This window comes from Quercus lobata, chromosome 12, assembly GCF_001633185.2.
Source record: "Quercus lobata isolate SW786 chromosome 12, ValleyOak3.0 Primary Assembly, whole genome shotgun sequence".
Lineage (NCBI taxonomy): Eukaryota > Viridiplantae > Streptophyta > Magnoliopsida > Fagales > Fagaceae > Quercus > Quercus lobata.
Window position 1 is genome coordinate 13,254,008 of NC_044915.1, and position 27,183 is coordinate 13,281,190.

Consider the following 27,183-nt stretch of genomic DNA (forward strand, 5'->3'; position numbering starts at 1 on the left):
GGTGTAAGAGTGAGAGAATTCAACGCCGGAGACCTGGTACTAAGAAAGGCAGTAAGAAGCATGCAAGATACAAATGCCGGGAAGCTAGCCCAAACTTGGGAAAGACCGTACAGAGTTACAGCTATTGCAAGCATGAGGGCATATTATCTTGAAGACATGAACGAAGTACCATTGCCCCGACCTTGGAATGCTTATAATCTTAAGAAGTTTTATCATTGACCGTCCATGCATGAAAAAATGTAAATTGTACTAACTCATATGATAAAGATACAGCTAGTTCGTTCTTGCCGGGCAAATTCTTTTTGTTCACTATGTCCAGTTGATGGACAAGGGGAAAGCTAAGGAAATTCAAGCAGCTCAAAAACATGTTTAAGGACAGAAGCCTGCTTCTCGGTTCGATTCCTATCACCGAGCAGGTGGAAACCTTACTAAATATTTCTAAGGACAGAAGTCTGCTTCTCGGTTCGATTCCTTTCACCTAGCAGGTGGAAACCTTACTAAAACATGTCTAAGGATAGAAGTCTGCTTCTCGGTTCGATTCCTATCACCGAGCAGGTGGAAACCTTACTAAAATATTTCTAAGGATAGAAACCTGCTTCTCGGTTCAACCTCTATCAACCAACTAGGGAAAGCTGCGCATACATTTGTGGAAACTTTGAAACATACACAAGAAGGAGAAAATATACATGCATTATCACAATTGATCGGCAAATAACACAAATTTGAAATCAAGCGTGATAAATCAATTTTGTCATCACCAAAACCGGTGATATTAAGATTCAAATTCAGAAACCAAGCAAACTGTTTAAAACTAGGAAATAATTGTCTAGGCGCCATAGCCCGGTGACATGGGCAAACCAACTCGAAATTAAATAAAAACTGTAAGAATGAAAGCGAATAGAAGAAAAGTAAAGCAGGTTCGGCAATTAGGAAGAAAGATCCACGGGCTATGTCTCAGAGGTCATCTTGGCGGAGTGGTGCTCGGGTACGGGAGGTTGGGAATGGACATCTTCACCTTGAGGGCCTTCAGTGGGAAGGTTGCTGGTTACTTCCGCCCTGATCATCTCCACGTGGGCATCAATCTGCTCCACCAGCTCCCTCAAGCTGTCCATCTCCTCCTCTTCGTTTGGACCGACTGGGTTCTGAGCGGCAGGGACAAAGACTGGAACGGGGATCTGACCAGGGTCCCTAAGAGGGGAGTCCTCGGGCGCCCCTAAGGCTAGAGCAGCCATCTAGCCCTCCCAGAAAGACAGCTACCGAGCTTGCATTACCACCGGCTCCACACTCTTCTTGGCGTTGGCAAACCCCTCATCATACCACTTATTCTCACAAGCTTTAAGGGCCGCCCGCAAATCAGCAACCTCTTTGGACAGAGTGGAGTTCAAGCTTGCTGTTTCGGCCAGCTTCACTTCCATTTCATTCTGCCGCGTCACCAGCTCCGCCGATTTCTTCTCTGCCGAAGCTCGGGATTTCTCCGCAGCAACAGCCCTCTTCTCGACAGATTCGGCAATTTTTGTTTTCTCCTTAGCCGCTTTCACAACCTCTTCCTTACTGGTTTTCTCTCGACCAACCTCCTCGGTAAGATCTTTCACCCTCTCATTCAGTATATGGGCTAGCTGGGTGGCCTGTTAAAGACAATGTTATTCATGCACGGCAACTTGAAGTTATAACGAACACAAAAAATATAAGGATGTACACAGAAGGAAAATGATAATAATAAGAGTGCAGAGGAAGAGGACTTACCACGGTGGTGTGCCATTAGAGTCTTCTCCCCATAGACTCATCGGTCTCATCAGCAAATGCGTTCACATCCTCGAGCAGGAGGAGACCGTGGACCAAGCTTTGGGCAACACGGCCCCCTTCCCCCTTCTCCCATGCCCGGACGCTTGCGTTAGCTGGGAGGGGCATGCCGTCTAGCTCGTATGTTGGTTGCCACGGCTACGCCGGTCTGGAGGCTGAGGCCACATTTGTTCTAACCTGGGTCGGCAGCTCCCAGATGGTGATACCCCGAGAAGGTTGAAGGGGAGTTTGACCTTCTCCTAGGCCAATGGAGGATTGATCGGTAAGCCTTTGCCTCTTACGTTGCCGCCCAGAAGCAGGGGGAGGCGGAGGATGAGCGGGAGGAGCCAGGACGCGCCTTTGAGGTAGAGGCTGCTTCTGAACGACTTGGCTTGCCCCAGGGATGAAACGGCTGACAGTCAAAGTCCTTTTGGTCACCATGTCTTTAGGAGTAGAATGTGTCCAGGAAGAGTTACTAGACTCCGCGGCTTCTTGCGCGGCTACTTGAACTGGGTTCGCGGGTTCGACTGGTACGGCTTCACGCTGAACGACCTCGTGTGCACGTTCCTAGAGGTGTCTGGATGCTGCTTCGGCTGATTCGTCCCATATAGGCGCGAGTTCATCTGAACAGGTATACCGCGAGCCGAGGTCTCGGGCTTCGCCTACAGTAATGCTGGGGGGGAGGAAGTTCGCGTGCCGAACATCTATATAAGAAAGAAGTGGGCTATCTACAATGAGGGCTTGGCTGAAAGGTTGCCAAGTGGAGTACACCGGGTCCACGCCGAGAATGAGGTGAGAAGCACGGAGTTTCCTGTCCCGGTGCACGAAGATCTCGGACCTTAGCACAAAATTCAGGTCCCGGACGTGAACTATTCTGATATCCTGAGTAAACACTGAACCGTCTGCAGCAAAAAGAAAACAAATCAAGGTTAGAGTAAATAAAGTATTTACAAATTAAGGAAACATGAGGAATTGAAGGTTAGGACGAAGCAACTTCGCGCCATGACAAAGGGGGAGGGATGTTACCGGCAAACCAATTGCCGCGCACCCAGATATATTCCCCAGAGGAATTCCTATTAGAGTCCGGTAAACAAGAAATCAGCCGTACTTTGTTATCTCTAGTCTTTAAGTAGTAGTTTGATTTCTTCTTTCCATAAAGGTTGTACATGTGGTTTACGTCGTGGTGGTCTAATTGCAAGCCGAACATTTGGTTCAGCCTACCCACACAACTCACTACCCGGTAAAAGTTGGGGGGAAGTTGGTCGGCACTCAATCCGTAGTATTTAAGGGTGTTAAGTAGAAGTGGGTCTATGGGAAACCTGACCCTGCCTTCTAGGACGGACATTAGCGGGAAAAAGGCCGTGCTTGCCTCTCTGTGGAGGGCGATTTCATTTTCGTGACAATAAGCCAACTCCACATCATCAGGGACGCTAAAGGCTTGCCTAAAGGCGGCTAAGGGAGCTCCGGCGTTCAAGAGGTAAGCAAAACCCATCCTATGACTAGAAATAAAAAAGGGCTCGGGGTAAGGAAATAAAAACAAAGGAAAGGGGAAGAAGACTTACTTCTGGCTCTAAGAGAGATGAGGATTTTGGGTTAGTGGACTGGAGCGCAGGAGAATGCTCGACAGAGAGAAGTTTCGGAGTAACAGAGAGTGAAAAGTGAGAAAATGGATTAAGATGAGTTATTTATAGGAGCCAAGGAAAGCATCAATTGGTGTGCAATAAGTGACATTAATTAGCAATGATGAAGTAAAAAGGGAGTGACCTTAGAGATGCCCAGAGCAATCCACATGCACGCCTCGGTTTGTGAACTGCCAGGTGATAATGACGGCAGAGCTGCAGGGTCTGAAGCGACGCGTCTTTTGAGGAGTGCATTTATGGACCGCTGTAACCACCCAAGCACATCCGTTGGACTTCTCGGGCAAAACACTGCCTCTCTGACTCCTTGATTCGTTCCCAGGGGCCGAGGACGAATCAAGGGGGGGCTATTGTATGGCACCTAACGCCCAATTTCATATTAGGCCTTGGACCATGAATCAATGATATGGGCCAAAGGTCCAACCTTCACATCAACAAAAACCCCGGCCCAAACCCATGAATAACTACCAATGTGAACTGAGCGTTGTCTGGACACTTAAAAGGTGGACTATGTACGCCCCGCTTACAGGATGCTCGGGAAACCATTTCCGGGCACTATACACATGCTCGGTCACATTGCCCGGTCACATCGCCATTCAAGTGCTCGGCAGAACCTTAGGAAACTCCGCTGCCGAACACATTAACTGAAGTGGGAACCATTTCCAAAACCACTCATACCTAAAAAATCCACTTAAGTTCATCGCACTGGACCTTTCTTTGCACTAAGGGAGAACATAATGATGATCATCCCATTAACAAAGGCTATAAATTGGAGAAATGAATGAATAGTTGGGGGATGCAATTCTGAGGAAAGAAAAGAGTGAGCGAGATAGAGAGAAGATAACATTGAGAAAGAGAGAAAAGTGATCTCATTGGGTCTTTTAGCCTAGGACAACCCAAGATAGGATATCCAGGCCCACCAGATAAATTAATTGTGAGCCCAAATAGTGGTTTGGCCCAACAAGCCTGTCTTTGGAGCCTACAGGTATCAAATTGGTCTCTTCAATTTTTGGGAAATTATTCTAAAAGCCTTTCAATTTTGTCTAAATACAATAGGGTGTACTCTATTTATTTGTGAGAGAACTAAGGGTGTATTTGGGGTTTGGGTTTGTGTGAGAGTGTCTTTAAGTCATTGTTGTAATCTTCACAGTTATAATGAAAATTTATTCTGTCGCCTCCCGTGAACATAGGTATATTGCCGAATCACGTAAATTTCTTGTGTCATATTCTCTTCTCTCTCTTCTTTAACCTTGTGTTAACTGATTATTTCACCTAATTCTCACGACAAGTTCCAGTTAACTTAATTGGTAAAATCTAATTAGTAATGCTTTTGATAATTGAATAACAAATCTGATATTAAATTCTAATATATATAAAAAAAAAAATTAATGGGTGTTCAAGTCCAATAATAAGTAATAGGGCTGTCCATCCAGATCCGGAACCCGACCCACCCGTCCCAACCGTCCGATCCGGCCTGATAACCGGCCGACCCGACGCCGGTGACGGTCGGCGGCGGGTCTCTACTCCCTGAACCCGAAAACGGCGGGTCGGTTGGCGGGTTTGAGGCTGAGAAACCGATATTTAACCGACCCGACCGTATCTGACCGGAAAATCGCACCTTTTCTGTCCGATCTGTTGAGATCCAGCCTGAACTCGAAGGAAAATCGTCCATTTTCTGTCCGACCTCGAAGGCTTAGGCGAGATCTCGTCGAGATTCGGCCTGATCTCTTAGAGATATGCCGAGATCTCATCGAGATCCGGCCAAATCTCGCCGAGATCGGCTTGATCTCTTTGAGATCCGCCGAGATCTCGTCAAGGTCCGATCAGGTCTCGCCATATCCGGCGACTTTTGGCAAAATTCGGCAGATATTCACACAACCCGAAACCGATCGAGGACCGATCTGAACCCGGCGAAAATCCGACCACCCGAACCGACTCCGTTCACGGTCGGCGACGGGTCTAAAAATGGAAAACCCGAAATGATCGGGTCGGTTCCGGGTTGGGCACAAACCCGACCCGGACCGACCCGTGGACAGCCCTAATAAGTAACTATCATTGTGAGGTAAACACCATATATTAAGACTTCCTTTAAAAATAAAAAAATAAAAAAAAAAAAAAAATTCCTTTGACATGACAATACTTGTCTATCAAAAAGATAAAGTCGAAGACAAATGATTTCCCATGGATTAAACTGAATGAATATGTAACGTAACATTAATTTCATCACAGATCAAAATCTCCTGTGCGTCGCTCGCAGGTTTTCCCTCCATGCTTCGAAGCCCAGGACACGCACCCCAGCCAATCGTATCACGCCACGTAGCAGTTATCGGCGCCGGCGCCGCAGGCCTAGTAACTGCTCGAGAGCTCCGCCGCGAGGGCCACAGCGTGGTGGTCTTCGAGCGAGGCGACCAGGTTGGCGGCACCTGGGTCTACACCCTGAATGTCGAATCCGACCCGATTGGACTCGAACCGACTCGGACCACGGTCCACTCCAGCCTCTACGACTCCCTCCGCACCAACATCCCCCGAGAGGCCATGGGCTTCAGGGACTACCCTTTCGTCCCCAAAGACGACCCGGATAGAGACCCGAGACGGTTCCCGGGTCACCGAGAGGTTCTGATGTATCTGCAAGACTTCACGCGCGAGTTCAGGATTGATGAGTTGGTGAGGTTTGAAACGGAGGTAGTGCGCGTGAGATTGGTGGAGGAGGAGGAGAAATGGAAAATAAAATCAAAACAGAGGTCAGGCAAAGAAATGGGTTTGGAATTGGATGAGATATTTGACGCTGTTGTTGTATGCAATGGCCATTTCACCGAGCCTCGTGTCGCCTATATTCCTGGTATTTTTCCTAACTGCTCCTTTCTTTTTCTTTTTTAGAAACTATTTTTTCTAATTTTGAGTGTGCTTAGAACACTGTGGTGTAAGAACCTCCCATTTTAGCAATCAAGAAGCCAAAACCCACCCACATGCCGGGTGGGTTTTTACTTTTTTTTTTTTTTTCTAACTATGAACAGTTGGTTATCATAAACCAAAAAAAAAAAAAAAAAAAAAAAAAAAAGTAGAGACGAAAGAGAGAAGAGAGAGAAATTGAATATTTTATATTATTTGTTAGTATAGTATATATCATTTTAATGAGCTGTTCATCAAAAAATATCATTTTAATGAGCTATATTGAAGGATAAAATAAGTTTTGAGAATATTTGGTCGTTTTTTTTTTTTTTATTAGTATTTTGTGGCAGGAATAAATGAGTGGTCTGGGAAGCAAATGCATAGCCACAATTATCGTGATCCAGAACCTTTTCGAGATCAAGTATGTGCCACATTTTCTTCCCTTTTGAATGTGAATAGTAAGTTAAGCTTACCGGATGATTTCAAAAAATAATAATTATACTGCAGTTGTAAATTGATTCCCATTTGAATTCCATTAGTTGACTTCTTCTACTTTGAGAAATATTTCCATTATTTCACCTTTTTTTTTTTTTAATGAACCGTTAAAAAAATATTTTATAAATAAACTAAATCAACTAGGAGTACAACATTCAGCTCAGAAGGTAGATCTTCTACCCATGGATTAAGAACGGTTCTTTTAGAAAAGGAATTAGCAAGCTAGTTGCCCTCCCTCTTTACACGTCCAAAACTACACTTATGAAAAGCACCTGACAAAGGCCAAATCTCTTCAATTACATGACCAAACATAGTTTTTGAAGGCATCTGGTTGTTGACTGCTGTGATAACTCTTTAACTATCTTCTTCGAACTCTACCTAGAAAATGTAAAGTTCTCGAGCAAAACTTACTGTCCAGTTAGCTATTACCAAATCAACTGGGTGAGGTAACATGATTTTTTGGCGAAGGGCTACTATTATATTCCCCCAATAATCTCGAATCACTACACCAATACCAGATAGGGAGAACTCAGAGAAAATCACTCAATCAAAATTTGCCTTTTACATTCCTTCACTTGGAGGGTTCCATTTGACTCGACACTTCGGCTGGACATCTCTAATTAATTAATTTCCACTGCACATCAAGGAATTCAATGAGGAGTTCCTTTGCTTTCGATGCCACTTCTATAAAGCCCATTTTGGTTGTTTTTCTCTGATCCTATTGCGTCTTTGTCAAAGGATCCAGGTGATCTTAGAAAAATAATGCCACTGTGAGACGAGGAGCTTGTTCGAACACTGTACAGTCTGTTCTAACCAAATCAACAAACGATCTAAACTTCTTCTAAAATAAATTGAGGAAGCTAGTTTCTAACCACCACACTAATTATTGAGCCTGGTCACATAACCATAAGGTATGTAAACAATCTATCAAGTGTTCCTCATAATGACTACACTGAGTTTCATCAAGGACATTCCGTTTGAACAAGTTTTGCTTGGTTGGGAGAGACTGTTTTGCAGCATGCCACATGAAGTGCCTAATTTTGTTTGAAACTTTCAATTCTAGTAGTCCACTTAACAAAACATGTTCTCTTATATTCCTCTGATATTAGGAGAAATTTAACAATGTGTAGAAACTACTTAGGGTAAATAAAGTCTAATATGCTTTGAATAACAAATCTTACCCGACCAATCATGTATCTACAAGGCTACAACTAACTGATCATTATATAATTTTTCGGTTTCAATTCTTTCCCCGCACAAGTGATTAGCTTAGCCTACCTTATCCATTTCCTGCTTTCAACAGGTTGTAGTTTTGATTGGGAATTCAGTTAGTGCATTCGATATTTCTTGGGAAGTAGCTGGAGTTGCCAAAGAAATCCACATTGCAGCTCGGACGGTCATAGATGGAACGTTTGGAAAACAGCCTGCCTATGATAATATGTGGCTTCATCCTATGGTAAGTCACCCACAATGCAATTGAGTGGCTATCAGGATGTGTCAATCAAGTAATTCTTCTTTCTTTCTTCTTTTTGGGTTCTATTTAGAAAATCTTCAATTTGTTTGATGAAATGTCTAGCATATATAAAAAAGAAATACTATATATAAATAAAGAGTATGTTGGGAAAGTTTCCGTTCACTTTTAAAAAAGGATCATGCTTTAAGACATCCCAAGTTGAATTAGAAGACTAGGGACTAATAATAAGGTAATGCTGAATCACTGATTACAAGAAAGGCTAATTGAAAATACTAACCTTAATTTAAATGATGCAGATAAAAGATGTATGTGAAGATGGTTCTGTAAATTTTCTAGATGGGAGCATTGTCATTGCTGACATCATTCTACACTGTACAGGGTATGCTGCATATATACTCCAATAATCTGGCTTTGGCTTTAATTTTGGTCCAAAACTGAACCAAAAATGAAATAGTGAATGGTAATTAAAAGTCATTTATTTATTTTTTCAAGGTACAAGTATCATTTTCCTTTTCTTGAAACCAATGGCATTGTGACTGCGGATGACAATCGTGTTGGGCCACTATACAAGCATATGTTTCCACCAGCCTTGGCTCCACGGCTCTCCTTTGTTGGATTACCTTGGAAGGTATATCCCTACCTAAAAATATATAGCTTGACCTCGTTTATGGTTGGAGCTTTAATTTAATTTTATATAATGGTGGACGTTATGTTTTTGTATTTGGTTGATGCCAGGCCATTCCTTTTCCCATGTTTGAATTACAAAGCAAGTGGATAGGTGGTGTTTTGTCTAATCGATTCACGCTTCCATCACAAGAGGAGATGATGGGAGATGTTGAAGCCTTCTACTCATCACTTGAAACTTTTGGCACTCCAAAGCGATACACTCATTGTTTGGGTGATAATCTGGTAATTTTGGTCAATTCAGGAGCCTACAACATGACAGATTTTCATTTTTCCTTATTTAACTTTCATGCTAACATTAGGTATGGTGGCTAATGACCTATTTTCCATATAAATGTTGCTAAATTATTCCAAACTGGCATAATAAAACACCATAAGGGTGCCTCACTGGTGCCTAGCAATAGAAAGTATGTGTCTGGTAAAACTGACTTGATTAATAGTAAAAGACCAGCTAAGGTAGAGGTAAGCTATTTTTTGGCTAGTGAAGGCAATTAGACTTCATTCTTCTAGTTCTGATTTCTTACTTAATATTAATTTGGTCATGGTGAGAAAATATTTTGGATGTTGTTGTTCAGGTAGAGTACAATAATTGGCTTGCGAGTCAGTGTAGATGTCCTGCATTTGAAGATTGGAGAATGCAAATGTTTTTGGTCACTATCAAGAGCAAACTAGCTCATCTTGAATCTTACCGCGAAGAATGGGAAGCTCAGCACTTGGTTTTGCAAGCTTATGAGGATTTCATTAAGCACACCTCAGAACAAGTTAGCTAGTGATAGATCAGAAATGTGTCTTTCCTTAATCAAGTTTCAAGACTCACCATTTTTCATTGTATCTCACATGCCAAAACCCTAGCCGCCTTTCTATTGTTGGCTTCTATTCCTCTTGGTTAGTCATTGTTCTAAGTAGTAATGTACATTAAGAATAATGTGAATCTATTCCTTTGAAATGAATTAAATAATGAGATGTAGCATTAAACATAATTTTTTTTGTACTTTAACACCATGTATTTTTTTTATTAGAAAAGCCCTGACGTTGTTTCATATACATCTACCAGTACAATTCCAATACAATTCAATGCAAGGTGAGAACTCATGTCTTTTATGAACAAGGACAAATAAGGAGAAAGAAAAAAAAAATTATAGGAGCGTAAGGTTGTAAATAAATTAAACTATTCATAAAAAATTTAAACTCACCTCAGAAAAATTCTTCTTTGTGTTCGTTTATTTAGTAAACAAGTCAAACACAAGCTTATGTTTAAGCTTGACTATTAAACAGGCAACACTTAAGATTTTTTTTTTTTTTTTTTTTTTTTTTTTTTTTGGAGAAAGAAGCATAATATTGTGTTTGTAAACAAGTTCTTGACTATAAAGTTGAATTTAGAAATTTATAATATTATATGTTTCTATATATATATAATCAATAAAAATCATGCTACATAATTAAATCAAATAATATAATTTCAACTATAATTGTTATGAATTATTAATGTAGTTTTGAAAAAGAATAAAACTTATATACAATATCCTAAATCGTATGGACTGAAGGACATTCCAATTTCAAGAATTTTTGTAGTGGCCCTAAAAGTGAAAATACAACTTGGAAGGCTTATAAAAATGTTCCCCACTTAGTAAGATTCAAAATGGCGTTTGAACTGCTCAACTCAGATTTAAAATGAGCAATTTGGCCCAATTTACTAAAATAAGGTCAAGTCGAGCTCAAATCAGGTCATATTATATCTATTTGACCCAAAATCGCTCAAGTAGATTTGGTTTGATCCCAATATGTGACTTATCGGGCTGCATCCAGGTCGAGATGGTGCACCTAAATGACATCGCTGTTTTTTCATTTTAAGCATTGAGTAATGAAATTGCAAGTCATTAAAAGTGAAGTAGTATGATCCTCAAAGAATGACATAGCGTTTTAGAAATCTAGCCCACTTTGAATGAAAAACTGTGCTTTAGTTTTGCACATTTTCTTTCTCCTCTGTAGTCCAAACCTGTGTCATGCCTATTTGTACTGCACCTCTGCATAATGCCACAACGTCACAATTTGATCTATTCGTGGGTGTCACCATTAGCCACATTTTTTGTCAAAAAAACCTGTTTTGCTCGGCTAATTTCTTCTTCTTTCTCAATCTGGAATGGTGTAGCCATTAAGACAATGGTTCACCACTGCATAACGTAATTACATCCTCTTTGTATCGACAATAGAAGCCATCGATGATGTGTCACCACTCTAGTTCTAAATCGCAATCCATATAGTAGATTCTGCATTGTAAAATATAATGCATTAGAACCTTGCATTGTTACTTTTTGTTGATGGATGTCTCGCTAGAGTGGTGATCATAGGCATAATTTACTAGAAAAACAGAGAGATTGATTGTATCCAAATGCAATGAAACTTATAGTAGTGGTAGACAAATTAATACCCCTTGTCAATGACGTACATGTTAGTGAACAAATATATCTTTAACCAAGAGTCATATCATTACCCAAAATTCACTCTTTCTTTACTGAATACAAGGTATGTGAAGCAACATTGTCCACCAATTGAGGTTATTGCATACATGAGGGTGTATCATATTACGATGTGATCACCCGTCATGACTATATATGCCCTACAACTGCGAATGCACCCAACAAATAGCAACCTAAAAAAAGGTAACAAGCAAATTTAAGTTGAGAATCAGAGTAACACACATAGTTGAAAATTTATTAGGAGGGGGGGGGGGGGGGGGAGAGGAAACTAAAATGACTAAAATGAAAGCAAATCACTCAATCTGCTGTAGGTGGTGGTAAGCAAGGGTAGAGCGAAAGGGGGGGTGAGTAGGGGCACCTACCCCCCTTGACTCCTCCCACAAAAGCCCTTCATATATTTCTATAAAGCTGAGTTTGCTCCTAAAGTTAGAATAGAAAAGAAACATTTCTACTATGAAGTATAAACAAACAAACAAACCATACCCTAAAATGAAATAAAAAATAAATAAAATACACATCTTTATCTGAGAAAGTCTAGAGATGCAACAAAATCTTACAATATTTTCACAATACTCTTGATATTAGTTAGGATGGATCTCAAAATAAATATATTTTATTTTATTTTGATTGATGATTTACTCATATCTCAATTTATTGTAAAAATATTGTGAGATTTTGTGGTGTTACTCAAACAACTTCTCCCAAGTTATACAATGAGCCTAACACAAAATAAATGCTACCAAACCTATATACACTTTTGACCAATATTCTTTTTCTTTTTCCTTTCTTTTATTATTATTATTATTTTATTTTATTTTTTTACTTATCTAAACTTCTTTCCTTTCGTTTCAAGTTAAGCATGTGGAACTCAAATTTTACACAAAATAATAATAATAATTGTGGGAGGACAAGAATCCGAGGACATGGGTACATGGGCCAAGGACAATGCCAAGAGTACGAACCTTAAAAGGCATTGACAGTAAACCCTCGAGAAGATATGAGCAACCTTCTGCAGGTGCAGGGAGACTATAACGCCCGAGGACCGGAGGATACCAACATGTCCTCGAGGGGCTGGGAACCAATGCTAAGGGCCTTCAGGCATAAATTAAGAATGAAAAGGAAAGTTTGTCATCAAACTAGGAAGGGAAGAAGACAGATAAAACACCTATCACTTCCGCATTCAATGCTCATAATCTACTTAACTAGCTGTATTTATGAGGAAATGACCCCTAAACAGTGTCAGCACAACTCATAGCCTAATGTAGAAGCCTTCTAGTAAGGCCCTAATGGGACAAGTATCAAGGGGATTGAACCCTGACCCTCCAAATGCAAGGCTAAGATCCAACTTAGATGATTATATAAGGCAAGGAAGGCCCTAGAGAGGGGGGGGGGGGGATTCACTTTTAAGAACTTGAAACCAATTATAACAACTACCTCGGACTAAACCCAAGGAGCTCAATACAAGCCCTTTGAGTCTATTTCTCATCCATACTCGCATATTTACATTTAAAGCTAATTCCATCAACTCCAATTAATTCTTTCCTTCTAATTAAGGGTATTCTAGGTTGATTAAGCATCCCATCTCTTCAAATTAATTGTGTGAGCAAAAGTAGCAAGTTTTGACTCATTATTGACCTATCCTACTTTTTGACCGCCACAATAATAATTGTAGGGATATTAGGCCCAGGAGCTCATTATCTATGTATACATTGGGCCTGAGGCCCAATCCGAGGACGTAAAGTCATCCGAGAAGAAGTAAACATTGTCAAGGGAGTCCATGTTAGTAAATGAAGAAGTTAATTTTGGTCATAAAGGCCCAAGAGGGCGGGCCAAGGATGAATGCCTCTTCAGCTAACCAAAGCCGAGGTCAGAAGAGTTAATTTGCCGTCTGGGGGAGCACTCCAGGAAAATTCTGTTGATATGGATAAGCATTACAAGAACACAAGATAGGGAGGAATCCTAAAATATCTAAGGAGAAAGCTGCAACCACCGCATTGAATGTTCTGCAACTAACTTTTTGGCTGTATTAAATGTGGAGAAGACCCCTAAACAGTGTTGCATTGGCTACCCCAACACACAAAGGGTCTGAGAGGGTGTCTAATGGGACAAGCACTCAAGTAGTGACTTGGATGATTAACAAGTAGAGGGCCAAGATCGTATAAAGAGAACTATATAATGGAAGAGACCCTTCATGGAGAGGGGATCTAGAAAAAGAGAGAAACATGGTAGCAATTAGGAACCAAAGCTGTAATCAAACTTGTGATAAACATATAAGAACTAATCTCCTCGGACTGTACCGATGACGATTTTATTTACTTTAAATCAATATATCTTCCTGTTCTTGTCATTTGAGCCTACTTTATTTGTTGTCCAACTCATTTTAGCCCAGTTTTTTAACGCACTCTCTACAAATTCATTGTTTTGGGCTTGTTGGGCCTGAGTCCATCCATTTTTTGGGCCAGGAACTCAAATCCAACTCTTATAATACTTGTATGGCACTAAAGCAAAAAGTGTCCATTATTTATTTCTCATTCATTTCTTGCATTTTCATAGTTTCAAAATTTGAGTTTTATCATAAATCCAAATTTTAAATAATTAGAAGAATAGAGAAAGAAAAGTTAAAATTTATTTTCTCAATTTATTTTGAGGAATCAAATTAAATGTCTAAACTTTATTTATATAGAGTAATCTCTTACTTTGATGATTGATAGTAAGGAATGTTTTACAATTGTTTAATTATGTGGGCATCAGAAACTCAACCCACAAATAGAAATTTAATATACGGTCTAAGTAAATGACTTGCACAATTAATTTTTCGGTCCATCTCTTTGTTGCAACCTCCTCCCCATTTATAGGCATTTTATCTTCCCTTATCTCTCTAACGGGCTTGCTCCTAGCTAGATTTTTTTGGATACTTGCCCCTCTTCTATTGGTTCCCCCCCTTATCCTGAAATAGGACTTTTGGGGGGGCAGGTGTCTGTATTGTTCAGGTTTCTTATACATATTTAATTCGAAAGAAATTAGGTAGAGAACCTCTCATTAATGCGGAGGTGACAATCTCTGTAATCTTTATCCCTTTAGGGAGTTTCCCGAGGTATATCAGGTGAGAGTGGCATCTCGACTAAAAGAGGGACTGGTTCCTCGGGATCCTTCCTTTGCCTACTATAGGGTCACCCATGTTTATGACCTCGGACAAGAGTTTCAATGTTGGTGGCATACCTAGAACTTCGGGGGAATCGTCTAGGGATATTTCCATTTATTACTCATAGGGATGGGTCTAGCCCATCCTTTCAAGTATGATCTTTCAAGCCCTTTCAGCCTCGGCCCGGAATTGAGTTCATTCCCCCCAAATTTATTTTATAATTGTTTAAATTTTAATAGATTTTGTATGACAATTATTGATGTTTATAATTTTATTATTAATATTGATTGATAATATAGGTTCTTTTTTATGATTATTTTTTAATCTTACTCTCCTAAACTGAAATCCTAGCTCCGCAATGATAAGGCTTGTTATGCATTGACGATTGAAATCAATTGAATTATGCTACCATTGAGAGCACCAAAGTGAGCCGTTGTCTTCAGGATCAGCCACTTGCACCACCTAACCTAGTGTTTTTCCAATTGATTCACCTGTTTCCTGAGTAGCAAGGTGTGCTGGGACGTTATTGATTTGCATCCAAAAGGTGTTGCGAGAGTAATCTAGCAGAGGGGCCGATTCGGCATCTACTACTCGTTGGAAAACCACTAGATTTTTATCGTAAGATCAGGGCTCAAGCTCAAGGACTCTCTGGAGATCAAGGCTGTCTTCAAATTCAAAAAAGAGAATGTTATCCCCCACATCACGAATCTTGAGTTCTCCAATAGGTTTCCACAGTGGTTTGAACGTGCGAGCTACTGCATCAACGTTCAAGACCTGTTTGGTGAGGAATTTGCCTGCCAACCTGTGTATAATTACATCCTCTTGTCGTGATACTTCTGCACCACGCTCTTCCTCCTCTGATAGAGAAAAACGAGCCCACATCTCATCCAAACCTGCCATAGAACTGAAACACCAAGCCAGAAAAAAGTACTCCATGAAAACAGAGCACCAGAAAAAAATAGTCCTCGAAAACAGAGCATGAACAGTCCGTCCTATCAACCTCAACGGGGATTGAAGGGAGACAAAACCTAGACTATGCTAGGGACAAAATTCTACAGGCGGCTAGGAAAAGAGGAAAACCCTAAACCCTAACAGCTAGAGAAACTGGGTACCCCCGAATACCTTAAGACTTCCAATTGTTCATTCTGAACTTTTCACCATAACTTGGAAGGAAACATGTAAAACCTGCAAAAATTAAAACAAAATATTATGCAAACAATTGAAAAAAATTGAGCACATGATATGAAAATTTCCTCATTAAAACTTTTACTAACGGTTGGAAAAGTGACTTCCAATTGTTCATTCTGAACTTTTCACCATAACTTGGAAGGAAACATGTAAAACCTGCAAAATTAAGACAAAATATTATGCAAACAATTATAAAAATTGAGCACATGATATGAAAATTTCCTTATCAAAACTTTTACTAACGGTTGGAAAAGTAACTTCTAATTGTTCATCTTGAACTTTTTGCCATAACTTGGAAGGAAACATGTAAAACCTGCAAAAATTTAGACAAAATATTATGCAAACATTTTTAAAAAATTGAGCACATGATATGAAAATTTCCTTGTTAAAACTTTTAAACCTTCACGGACAGTTTTCATTTTATAACATATATACAATTTTTGAAAAGGGATCATCATGAAATTCAATGGCCATTTTGACACCGAGAACCTTTTAAAATATGTAATTTGGTTGAAAAAAATGTGGATGTAATAAAACCATAAAAACTGAACATGATGTGTAAAACTGAAGTGGGAGGTGAAGGTTGGAAGGAAAACAAAAAGGTTGGAGATCTAAATTGGAAATTTCATTTGGAGGAAATCTCAAGAGGTTGGCGGCAATAGAGTGTTTAATAAGGGGAAGTAAAGTATCAAAATAAAATTTACTTATCTCACCCTATTATTTAAACTTCCTAAGCAGATAAAATTTGAGGGTGTGACTTGTGAGAGTTTGGTCCTATTTTGAAATAGTGTTTTACATGGGAGTTAAAGAAGTATTTTTACCAAGTTTTGTTTCTACTTAAATGTCGGTTGTAAGGGTATTTTGGAACAATTTTTTTTGACTAATTATCTTTATCATTATTTTCTCTAATTAAAAAGAAGAAGCTATTATATATTTTTTTTAAACGTGGAGAAAAAAAAAAAAACGTGAGAGAGTGAGAGAAAAGAAAAAGTTTTAGCTAAAATTGAGGAGTTTATAATTTGAATGATAACTTAAAAACTTGAAATATATGTTTAACAATAAATAAATAAAGCAACGTGATCATAACTGCTTAATGATAATGCTCCTCCAAAAAAAAAAAAAAAAAAGCTTAATGATAATGGGGATATTTAAAACGGCAGATTTTTTTTTTTAATTTTATAAAATAGTATGGCATATGTATTTTTACAAAGAAATGTGTGTTTGTTTTAATTTTAATATTTTTTTTATAAATGGATAAAGCAATTTGAAAACCATTAGGAGAGTGGTCATATTTTGTAGGCAATGTTTTAGTGGGAGTTAAAGAAGCATTTTTACCAAGTTTTTCCCCTACTTAAATATAGGCTAAAGGGGTATTTTGGGAAAAAAAATGGTCCAAACAGGGGAAACCCCTTAAATAATAGTATAGATAATATATTTTCAATTATTATAGAGACAAGCACAAATGCAATATATATAATTTTTTTTCATACCAAAATGAAAACAATACAATTTTTCTTTGGAATTCAAAAAGTAGAAAAAATACTATTTTTTAATAAAAATTAATTATAAAATTTTGTGTATCATTAAAAAGTATATAAAATTTGGAAATTTTTTTTTTTTTTTGTTTTAAAAAAAACTTTTTCAAATGTCCATATTAATTTATTTGGTGCCCACCTCATTTGCTGACCATTTAGATACATGAAATGCATGGTGGCTAATGAAAACACTATAATATTGATTAAAGCATTGCTAGGTTGGTGAATAAGAATTATGCAGAACAAATCAATTCAAATTAAGACATCTCAATAATGATACACTTTATGAGGTAGGACATTAAACGTAAGTTACAATGATAAAATATATTTAATACTATAAGATTTGGCCTTTATAGTGAAGGGTATATGAAAGGCTTCTATTCACAAAAACAACAACGAAAAAAAATTGCTAATAACTTAAGACTAAATGATAAAGAAGCTACGTAAACATCCATTCAAACTCATAAACATGAAGATATATTTATGTACTTATATATTTGTATCTGTAACAATTTGGGGCTTTTGGCAGCTTATTAAACATCAGTTACAATTGAAATATATATTCAATACTATAAGATTTCAGTTTTATAGTAGAGGGTATATGAAAGGCTTCTATTTAGTAAATAAACAATGAAAAATAATTGCTAATAACTTAAAACAATCACTAATCCATAAAACAAACAAAACACTATAAATTACAATCCTAAACAACTTCTGTGGGGCCCAATAGTTTGCGGCCCTGGCCCAATAGTTTGTAGCCCTGGCCCATTTATTCATTGGAGCCTAAAGCCCGAGCTGAGGAAGGTTATAGCCCAGGCTCGATAATACGAGTACGAAATGGCCTTGGGATACAGCCGAGGACGATTCAGTCCTCGGCATGTCCGAGGTCCCCCTGGAAGGAATGACAAAAACAGAACAGAAATAGTCTAGAAAAAATCTAAAAATATCTATGTCAATAGGGAAGGACACCCTGGATAGTTTAACGACCAAGGACAAAGGGAAAGCTGCACTTACTGCCATTCAATACTCTGCATATGACAGAGCCATACTCTTCAGCTTTTACAACCACCCTCAACCACTCTGGGTATGGGCTGATGGGACAAGTATCAGTCTGGGAAAAGTCGATCCTACACGTGGACGAAGGATAAGGAACACATGCGAGTATAAAAGGAAAATGAGCAATCTAGAAAGCTGGCTGGGAAAAATGGCCAAAAACCAGAGCCTCCCAGCCCGCCTCCAGGAGAAAGACTCCTAGGGCGAAAACGACTTAATCATGTATGAACACCACAAAAAACCCACCGTTTGGTGACCAAGACCTATCCTTTCAAACCCACGCTCTATAAATGATATTGTTTGGGCCTTTTTACGTATGAATCCAACACTGTTACGGTTCGTTACGAATCGTGTCCTTACAATTGGCGCCGTCTGTGGGGAAGGCTTGTGTGTTGGCATGGGCGGTAGATCGAGACAGTTCCCTTGTCATTTCTAACAACCGATTATAGTGTTCTAACGTAAAATTCCACTAGAGGCTATATTTCTTTACTAGGGGCTACGCTTTGTAGCGTCAGCCGCACCGATGGTTCTAAGGGCTCGGCCGAGGAGCTAATACCCTAAAACCAAAGTCTCATGTCATATCCGAGGGGCTAATTCCCCTAACTACTTATCAAAATGAAGTTTTGGACAGAACCAAGGTATTGCATGATTCTCGGACTCAAACCTATGGGAAAACCAACTACTTATCAAAATGAAGTTTTGGACAGAACCAAGGTATTGCATAGTCCTCGGACTCAAACCTATGGGGAAACCAACTACTTATCAAAATGAAGTTTTAGACAGAACCAAGGTATTGCATGGTCCTCGGACTCAAACCTATGGGGAAACCAACTACTTATCAAAATGAAGTTTTGGACAGAACCAAGGTATTGCATGGTCCTCGAACTCAAACCTATGGGGAAACCAACTACTTATCAAAATGAAATTTTGGACAGAACCAAGGTATTGCATGGTCCTCAGACTCAAACCTATAGGGAAACCAACTACTTATCAAAATGAAGTTTTGGACAGAACCAAGGTATTGCATGGTTCTCGGACTCAAACCTATGGGGAAACCAACTACTTATCAAAATGAAGTTTTGGACAGAACCAAGGTATTGCATGGTCCTCGGACTCAAACCTATGGGGAAACCAACTACTTATCAAAATCAAGTTTTGGACAGAACCAAGGTATTGCATGGTCCTCGGACTCAAACCTATGGGGAAACCAACTACTTATCAAAATGAAGTTTTGGACAGAATCAAGGTATTGCATGGTCCTCGGACTCAAACCTATGGGAAAACTAACTACTTATCAAAATCAAGTTTTGGACAGAACCAAGGTATTGCATGGTCCTCGGACTCAAACCTATGGGGAAACCAACTACTTATCAAAATGAAGTTTTGGACAGAACCAAGGTATTGCATGGTCCTCGGACTCAAACCTATGGAAAGGTCAGCTACTTAAATAAAAATTTCTAGTTGCTCAATCCTCAGCTCAAATACTAGAAAAAGGTTAAGGCTATGAAAGTTGTTAGGAAGATGGTGAAACCCTATTGCTCAGCAGCCTGGAGGGGCTGTTCATTTTTGGGTTATATGTCTTCGGATGATTACCTCCTACACCGCACCGAGCATTCAGTTGTCATATCGGCTATTTTGGGGTAAGTTTTGTTTTCTCAGGTCGACATTATTGTGCCAGACAACTCTATTAAATTTATGATAATATCTTTTCCTTAGCAAGAGTTTTGACCCTAAGTATCATTTGTTCAAGTCGGTATTACTGTGCCGAACAGCACCCCTAAGTTCATAATAGTGCCTTTTTCCTTGATAAGGGATTTCGGTCCTAAGTATTACGCCCTTAGGTCGGCGGTATTGTGCCAGACCGCCCCAATAAGCTCATCATAATATCTTGTCTTTTTCTTCTTAATATGGGTTTCAACCCTAAGTATCATTTGTTCGATTCAGTATTATTAAGTCGGATAGTTCAATAAACACAAAGTAAGACCTTTTTATTAACTGGGATTTCGGTCCTAGACGTCAGTCAAAGTGTAAAAATAAAAAGAATTCACAAGATGGTATGTCTATTCACGGTGTAACCATTTCAGAAATAAAGAGATAGAACATGTGAAACAAAGCAATAACGACTTTTATTAATATAAAGAGGTATTATAACGTACAAAGAAGGGCTTAAACCAGCCTATACAGAAGGTGGATTACAAAAACAATATAAAAAAAAAAAAAAAAAAAAAAAAAAAAACAACAACAACAACAACAGCAATATGACAAATAAACAGTCAGATGTCTTTTTAAACTCGTCTCCGAAGTCCTTCCAAACTCTGCCCCAGTAGCACCCATATTGAGAGAAGGACCTTCTTCAGAAGAAGAAGGAGGAGATAAAGAGAAAGAAGGAGGAGAAGAAGAGAAAGAAAGAGGAGAAGAAGAGGAAGAAGGAAAAGCGCCAGGATGGATCTGGCGGTGGAAAGAAGAAGAAAGAGAGGTAAAAGGAGGCACCAGTGAAGGAAGAGAGGAAGAAGTAGGGATATTTTGTCCATGCGTCAGTCCTGACTCCTAACACGCTGGTGCCATGTTAGATATGCTCGTAAGAGAGCGGCTGGTACTGATAATGGGTGACCCCAGCTCAGTCGCGCCAAAAGTTTGACGCGACGAGCCCCTGCTTCGGATTTTGGCTAAAAGGAGGGTAAGAAAGATCTTGAGTCTCTACCATCCCTACCTTGACCGAGCCATTTTGAGTTTCGCAAGAACATGGTTTTTCTGGAAAGGGTATGGTTCCTTCATTACTTACTCCTACCTCGAATGTATCACAAGTTAAGATGCAACTAGCGGATAAAGTAAACTCTTGAGGAGGCTAAGGGTTTCAGATTTCAGAAGGATGAAAAGGGTCTCTGTCCAAAAGAAAGAGCCTCCTGCTTTTCTTCTTATATGAAGGGCAAAACGGAGGGTATTTAATCTGTCCAGGTTTCCAAGAAAATCTGTAAACGAGAATGTACCCGTTCCACTTCCCCACATCGTCAACAAACCGTCGAATTTAAATAGTCTCGTAAATGGAAGTCATTAAAGGCGCGTTTCGGATAATCAAACGGCAGGGACGCATTGTGAATGAATTCATAGAAATGTCTCGTAGTCCGATATGTTTCCTAGGAAGATGAACAGACACCAGCATTAATGAAAGACAAAGTTAAACGAGCCATAATAAAGGCTTGGCGTTACCAAAATCCTCCTCTCCAACCAAGAGGTCAGACAGCAGGATTTTGAGGGACTATTGTGGGGCCCAATAGTTTGCGGCCCTGACCCAATAGTTTGTAGCCCTGGCCCATTTATTCATTGGGGCCTAAAGCCCGAGCCGAGGAAGGTTATAGCCTAGGCTCGGTAATACGAGTACGAAATGGCCTTGGGATACAGCCGAGGACGATTCAGTCCTCGGCATGTCCGAGGTTCCCCTAGAAGGAAGGACAAAAAGGGAACAGAAATAGTCTGGAAAAAATATAAAAATATCTATGTCAATAGGGAAGGACACCCTGGATAGTTTAACGACCAAGGACAAAGGGAAAGCTGCACTTACTGCCATTCAATACTCTGCATCTGACAGAGTCATACTCTTCAGCTTTTACAACCACCCCCAACCACTCTGGGTATGGGCTGATGGGACAAGTATCAGCCTGAGAAAAGTCAATCCTACACATGGACGAAGGATAAGGAACACATGCGAGTATAAAAGGAAAAGGAGCAATCCAGAAAGCTGGCTGGGAAAAATGGCCAAAAACCAAAGCCTCCCAGCCCGCCTCCAGGAGAAAGACTCCTAGGGCGAAAACGACTTAATCATGTATGAACACCACGAAAAACCCACCGTTTGGTGACTAAGGCCTAGCCTTTCAAACCCACGCTCTATAAATGATATTGTTTGGGCCTTTTTACGTATGAACTTAACACTGTTACGGTTCGTTATGAATCGTGTCCTTACAACTTCAAAATTACAAACCAAAAACATCATACAACTATTCTCTACACAATCACAAAATGAGCATACAACATGAATTACCTACAAAATTATTGCTCAAAATATTCTCCAAAACATTTCAAATGTGATGTGATCAAGCCAAATATCTAATTTATAATTAGACTCAAAAATTTTAATAAGGTTTTGAAGTAACACAATATAAATATGTCGCTATTCCCCAACAAAAGTGTTGGTTATAGCTTTATAGAAAATGACTGTAACTCTTTTTTCTTAATAAAAAAAATTAAAAACTAAGAGTACAAAGGGGAAAAAAGTAGAGAAATTTTTTTTGAAAAAAGAAGAAGTATTGTGTTAATACTGTCATAATCTAATCTAACATCTAATCCAACATGTGAAAATTGAATAAATAAATAAATATCTTAAAAACGTCAAAGAATACACTAATGAGATAAGAAAGATAAACAAAACAAAATATTCGTAAATGCTTAAAACAATTACTCAAGCATCTAAAAACATCATCTAATAAAGATATAACAATTTGGTGCTAATTTGTTAAACAAAATATTTACAAACAGTGAAATGAAACTACACAATGACCATCTTCTTCAATTGCACTAATTGTTCTTCATTATATTGTCCAGACTATTCTGTTGTTTTCCAAATAAACTAAAACCTGACAACAACACAAATTATGGACATATTATAATATGATTTTTCCCCAAATATGGTCTACAATGGGAGTACAAACCTCATAAAAAATCAAACAAAATAATAATAAAAAATTGAGAGAGAGAGAGAGAGAGAGAGAGGTAACCTTTTTGTGTGGGAAAAAAAATATGCATAAAATGGGAGAGAGTGACAAATTTATAATAAGAGAATGAGAATAAGAATAGCCTAAATAAAGGAAATTGGCCAAAAGATATAAGACTATTACATAGCCATCTAATTCCAAAATTACTAAACTTCTTTCCCTGCTCACAACACAACATCAGAACTCTCAAAACTTGCTATTCTTCACAATCTGAAATTGGAGGGGAAAAAGGGGGTGAGTTGACAACTTAATAAGTAACCAAAGTCCTAATAAGCTCTATCAAGCAATAGATCTGTAAAGTAAAAGATGTAATATATGTTTTCAAAAGTTATAATATACTACTATGTGTTTTCAAAATAGCTGAAGAAATCTCATAGTCTTAATATAATAAGTTGCACATAGATCACATACTTTAATCTTACAAATATATCATGGTTTAGAAAATAGCCAGTTTTTCATATATCAAAAGCTATAACTTACAATAGGTTCCAAAAACACATAAGCAGTTTTAGTGACTCAAAATAGTTCAAATACTCAAACATTTCCAAAATCACATATGTAGTTTAAGGACTCAAAATAGTTCAAATATTCAAACATAATTCATATTCTTAACAATCTTATGACTATGGTCACGCTATATCCCCATGACTAGGCATCAGAGTACCAATGAATAACCCCCATTGGCTGGATATCAAAATCAATTCATAGTCAGATTGTCCATAATTATATATATGAAATCATAGTTTCTAACAAAAATATATCTTATTGAAGTATGTATATAAAAAATTATATACTCAGTATTAAAATATATTTATAATAATTCTTTACTTGAAATCAGTAATACAATAGAAATAAAAATTCTAACAATTATAAACAATTTTCAGTAGTTAAAAATACATTAATATAAGCAAAATAAAACTCAATTAGAATAAGGTTACTTATATCAGCTAGCTCACCACAAAGAACTTCTCCCAACCACTTCTTCTAAAATCCTTAGATATCAGCTAAAACAATTTTATAAATACCATTTACTCAATAATCAAATAATTTAAATAAAAAAAACTTATAATGGTACCCAACTAGAAGAAAAACTGCTAAAAATATCATCTTATATATTTCAGAACTATCATTAATTTATCCATATAAATTCTGTCTCCTAGCTAAGCCTAACAACAATCCCCTGTTTCTTACACCAAACTCACATGGTCATAATATTTTTGTTTCTTTACTTTCTGCCACAAATAGTTCCCTAGGAATAAAACCTGTGGAACACGCTATACTTACAACCATATAGGGTCTATACGTGTGTGTGTGTGTGTTTTTTTGCCACCATTAGTTCTTCTGAGAAAGGACAAACTAAGTACTATATCATACAAAAATCAAAGCACCAGGACATTTACGAATCCATCACACCATTCTTTTTCTTTTCCCTTTTTTTCAAAAGCATGTGAGTTTATGTCAGACCTCAAAGCATGCCTAGACTACTAGGCTTCTGTATATCATCAAGTCTAGTACTTAAGTCACTATTCTTTAAAGAAAAATTGTGCAGAAACTTCACACCTACCAAAACAGATCTTAACACAACACAAAAATCTGCAGTTTCTATCGCAGTTAAGGGAATAGAAGTCTTAGAAAAGATTAGATTTTTGAGATAGGAACAGCTACTTAGAGCATCCACACCAACTCGTGTAAATTTATTATCTATTTTACACGGAAAAAGCTACTTTTTCTATTTTACACATCTATTTTTATAAAACACTCACATCAGTTCATCTATTATACAATATATTTTATATAAATAATATTTTTATATTCTTTTTTTAATATTATTTTACTTACCCGTTTCTTTTTCCAATACCTCATTTTCTTTCTTCTTTCTTTCTTTTTCCTTATCTCTGTCGTTTCCTCTTTCTTTTCTTCCTCTTCCTTCTTCTTCTTTCTCTCACGGTCAAAACCCAGAAGCACTAGAGCAAGAACTCCATCAACACCATAGCCATCACAAGGACCACAACACCTCTCTAATCCACCGATCTCCATCTCTATACCCATTTCTGAATCAACTCTCCCTCTTGGTCTAATCCACACCATCTTGGTCACAAGCACTGATCCACAGCTCCGGTCAGGCAAGCACTGATCTCCACAGCTCTGATCCACAAGCGCCGATCAGGCAAGACCCATACCCACGAGCTCCGATCAAGCAAGACCCACGAGCTCCGATTGTTCCAGTCAAGCACCGATCGTTCCGATAAGCACCGATCTCTCTTTGTTGTTTGTCTGTTTGGGTTTGTTTATGTGTGGGTGTTGTTGTGTATCTCTGCATTTTTTTTTTTTTTGAGCAAGTGTATCTCTATGTAGATTTGTCTGTGTAGATGTGTTTGGGTTAATTTTCAATTGATTTTAAGTTAATTTTCTGTTGATTTTGGGTTAATTTTCAGTTGATATTGGGTTGATTTTGGTTAATTTTCAGTAGATGTGTTTGGGTTAATTTTCAGTTGATTCTGACGCGCTTGGTTGTTGTAATGGTTGGGGAAGAGAAGTAGTTTGATAGAGGAGAGAGAAAATAAAATAAAATAAAATCGTTTACACGGTGAACAGTAACCGTGTATATATACACAGTTATTGTTCATTTACACAGCCGAGTGTATATTTTGCACAATTCAGTGGGTGTTTTTTTGGCCAAAATGTGTAAAAATGGCTGCTTTATGTATTTTGCAAGACTATCCATGGATTGATGTGGATGCTCTTAGCGTCCATAATAGCAAAGATATAAATCTAAATCCTTCTTCGTTTACAGCATAAAACTCACGAGATATTTAGATAGTTTTATGGCCAAAAATACCCACATAAAAATATTATAATTTTATATAAGATATAGATTTGACAAAATATGAGATTTCTTAGAAAATATTATAATTTTATATAAAATATAGATTGGACAAAATATGAGATTTCTTAGACTCTTCAAGTGTGTCATCAATCTTTCTCTACTTGAATAAACTTAAAAGTCCTCCTTAAAAAATATCTATCGTTATACTCTAACCTAATTAGAGTATATACGGCTAGGGTTTCAACTTAGTTTTCTAAAATCTCCCTCAGTAATATTAATTATAAAATTGACCCCACAGAAATTTACTTAAATACCCTTCCTTTTCATTTTTAATTTTTTTTTTCCTGGTATTACAATTTTTGATGTTGTTTTGTAGGTAGAGTACAATAATTGGCTTGCGGGTTGGTGTGGATGTCCTGCGTTTGAAGATTGGAGAATGCAAATGTTTTATATCACTACCAAGAGCAAACTACCTTATCTTGACTCTTACCGCAATGAATGTGAAGCTCTGCTTGTGTTTGGAAGCTTATGAGGATTTCATTAAGCACACCTCAAATCAAGTTAGTAATAGATGTGTCTTTCCTCAATCAAGTTTCAAGACTCACCATTTTCCATTGTATCTCACATGCCACAACCCAAATCACCCTTCTATCGTTGGCTTCTATTCCCCTTGGTTTAGTCACTTTTCTGAGTCGTAATGTGAGTAGTAATGTACGTTAAGAATAATGTGAATCTATTCTTTGAAATGAAATTGAATAATGAGATAGCATTAGACATACTTAAATTTTTTAGTACTTTAAACCAATGTATTTTTTTTCTTAGAAAAACTCTGACGTTGTTTCATTTACACCTACCAACAGTACAATTCAATTCGAGATGAAAAGTCGTGTCTTATATTAACAAGCACTAAAAAGGAGAAAGAAAACAAAAATTATAGGAGCATAAGGTTGTAAATAAATTGAACAACTCATAAAAGATTTGAACTGAGCTAAGAAAAAATTTCTTTGTATTCATTTATTTAGCAAACAAGTCAAACACAAGCTTATATTTAGGCTTGACTACTGAACAGGCAAAACATTATAGGAGCATAATATATGTTTGTAAACAAGTTCTTAACTATAAGGTTCGATTTAGGTATTTATAATATTCTATATTTATGCAACGATTGGAATCATTTGACTATGCTAGCTGCCATTGAGAGCACATAAAATTCGCCTTGTCAAAGTCACTAAATCAA

At 38.0% G+C, this 27,183-nt stretch overlaps 1 protein-coding gene across 2 annotated transcripts; it reads left to right on the top strand.

The window, feature by feature from the left end:
• The first annotated feature begins 5,552 nt into the window (after positions 1-5,552).
• Positions 5,553-26,690, top strand: LOC115971997 (flavin-containing monooxygenase FMO GS-OX-like 4). Of its 2 annotated transcripts, none has more exons than XM_031092129.1 (7): positions 5,553-6,255; positions 6,656-6,726; positions 8,104-8,256; positions 8,571-8,653; positions 8,767-8,902; positions 9,010-9,183; positions 26,323-26,690. In XM_031092129.1, exons 1-7 carry the CDS (start codon positions 5,685-5,687, stop codon positions 26,476-26,478), a joined length of 1,344 nt encoding a protein of 447 aa, XP_030947989.1. In that variant the 5' UTR covers positions 5,553-5,684; the 3' UTR covers positions 26,479-26,690. The 2 variants fall into 2 exon arrangements, with proteins under 2 accessions (XP_030947989.1, XP_030947988.1); XM_031092128.1 differs by lacking the exon at positions 26,323-26,690 and adding an exon at positions 9,534-9,938 and having other exon boundaries at positions 5,555-6,255.
• Positions 26,691-27,183: the final 493 nt, after the last annotated feature.

Coding starts and splice junctions, on each gene's coding strand:
- LOC115971997 (XM_031092128.1), top strand. CDS start 5,685: ATGCTTCGAAGCCCAGGACACGCACCCCAGCCAATCGTATCACGCCAC. Junction 8,257..8,570: donor ATATGTGGCTTCATCCTATG/GTAAGTCACCCA, acceptor TAAATGATGCAG/ATAAAAGATGTATGTGAAGA. Junction 8,654..8,766: donor ATCATTCTACACTGTACAGG/GTATGCTGCATA, acceptor TATTTTTTCAAG/GTACAAGTATCATTTTCCTT.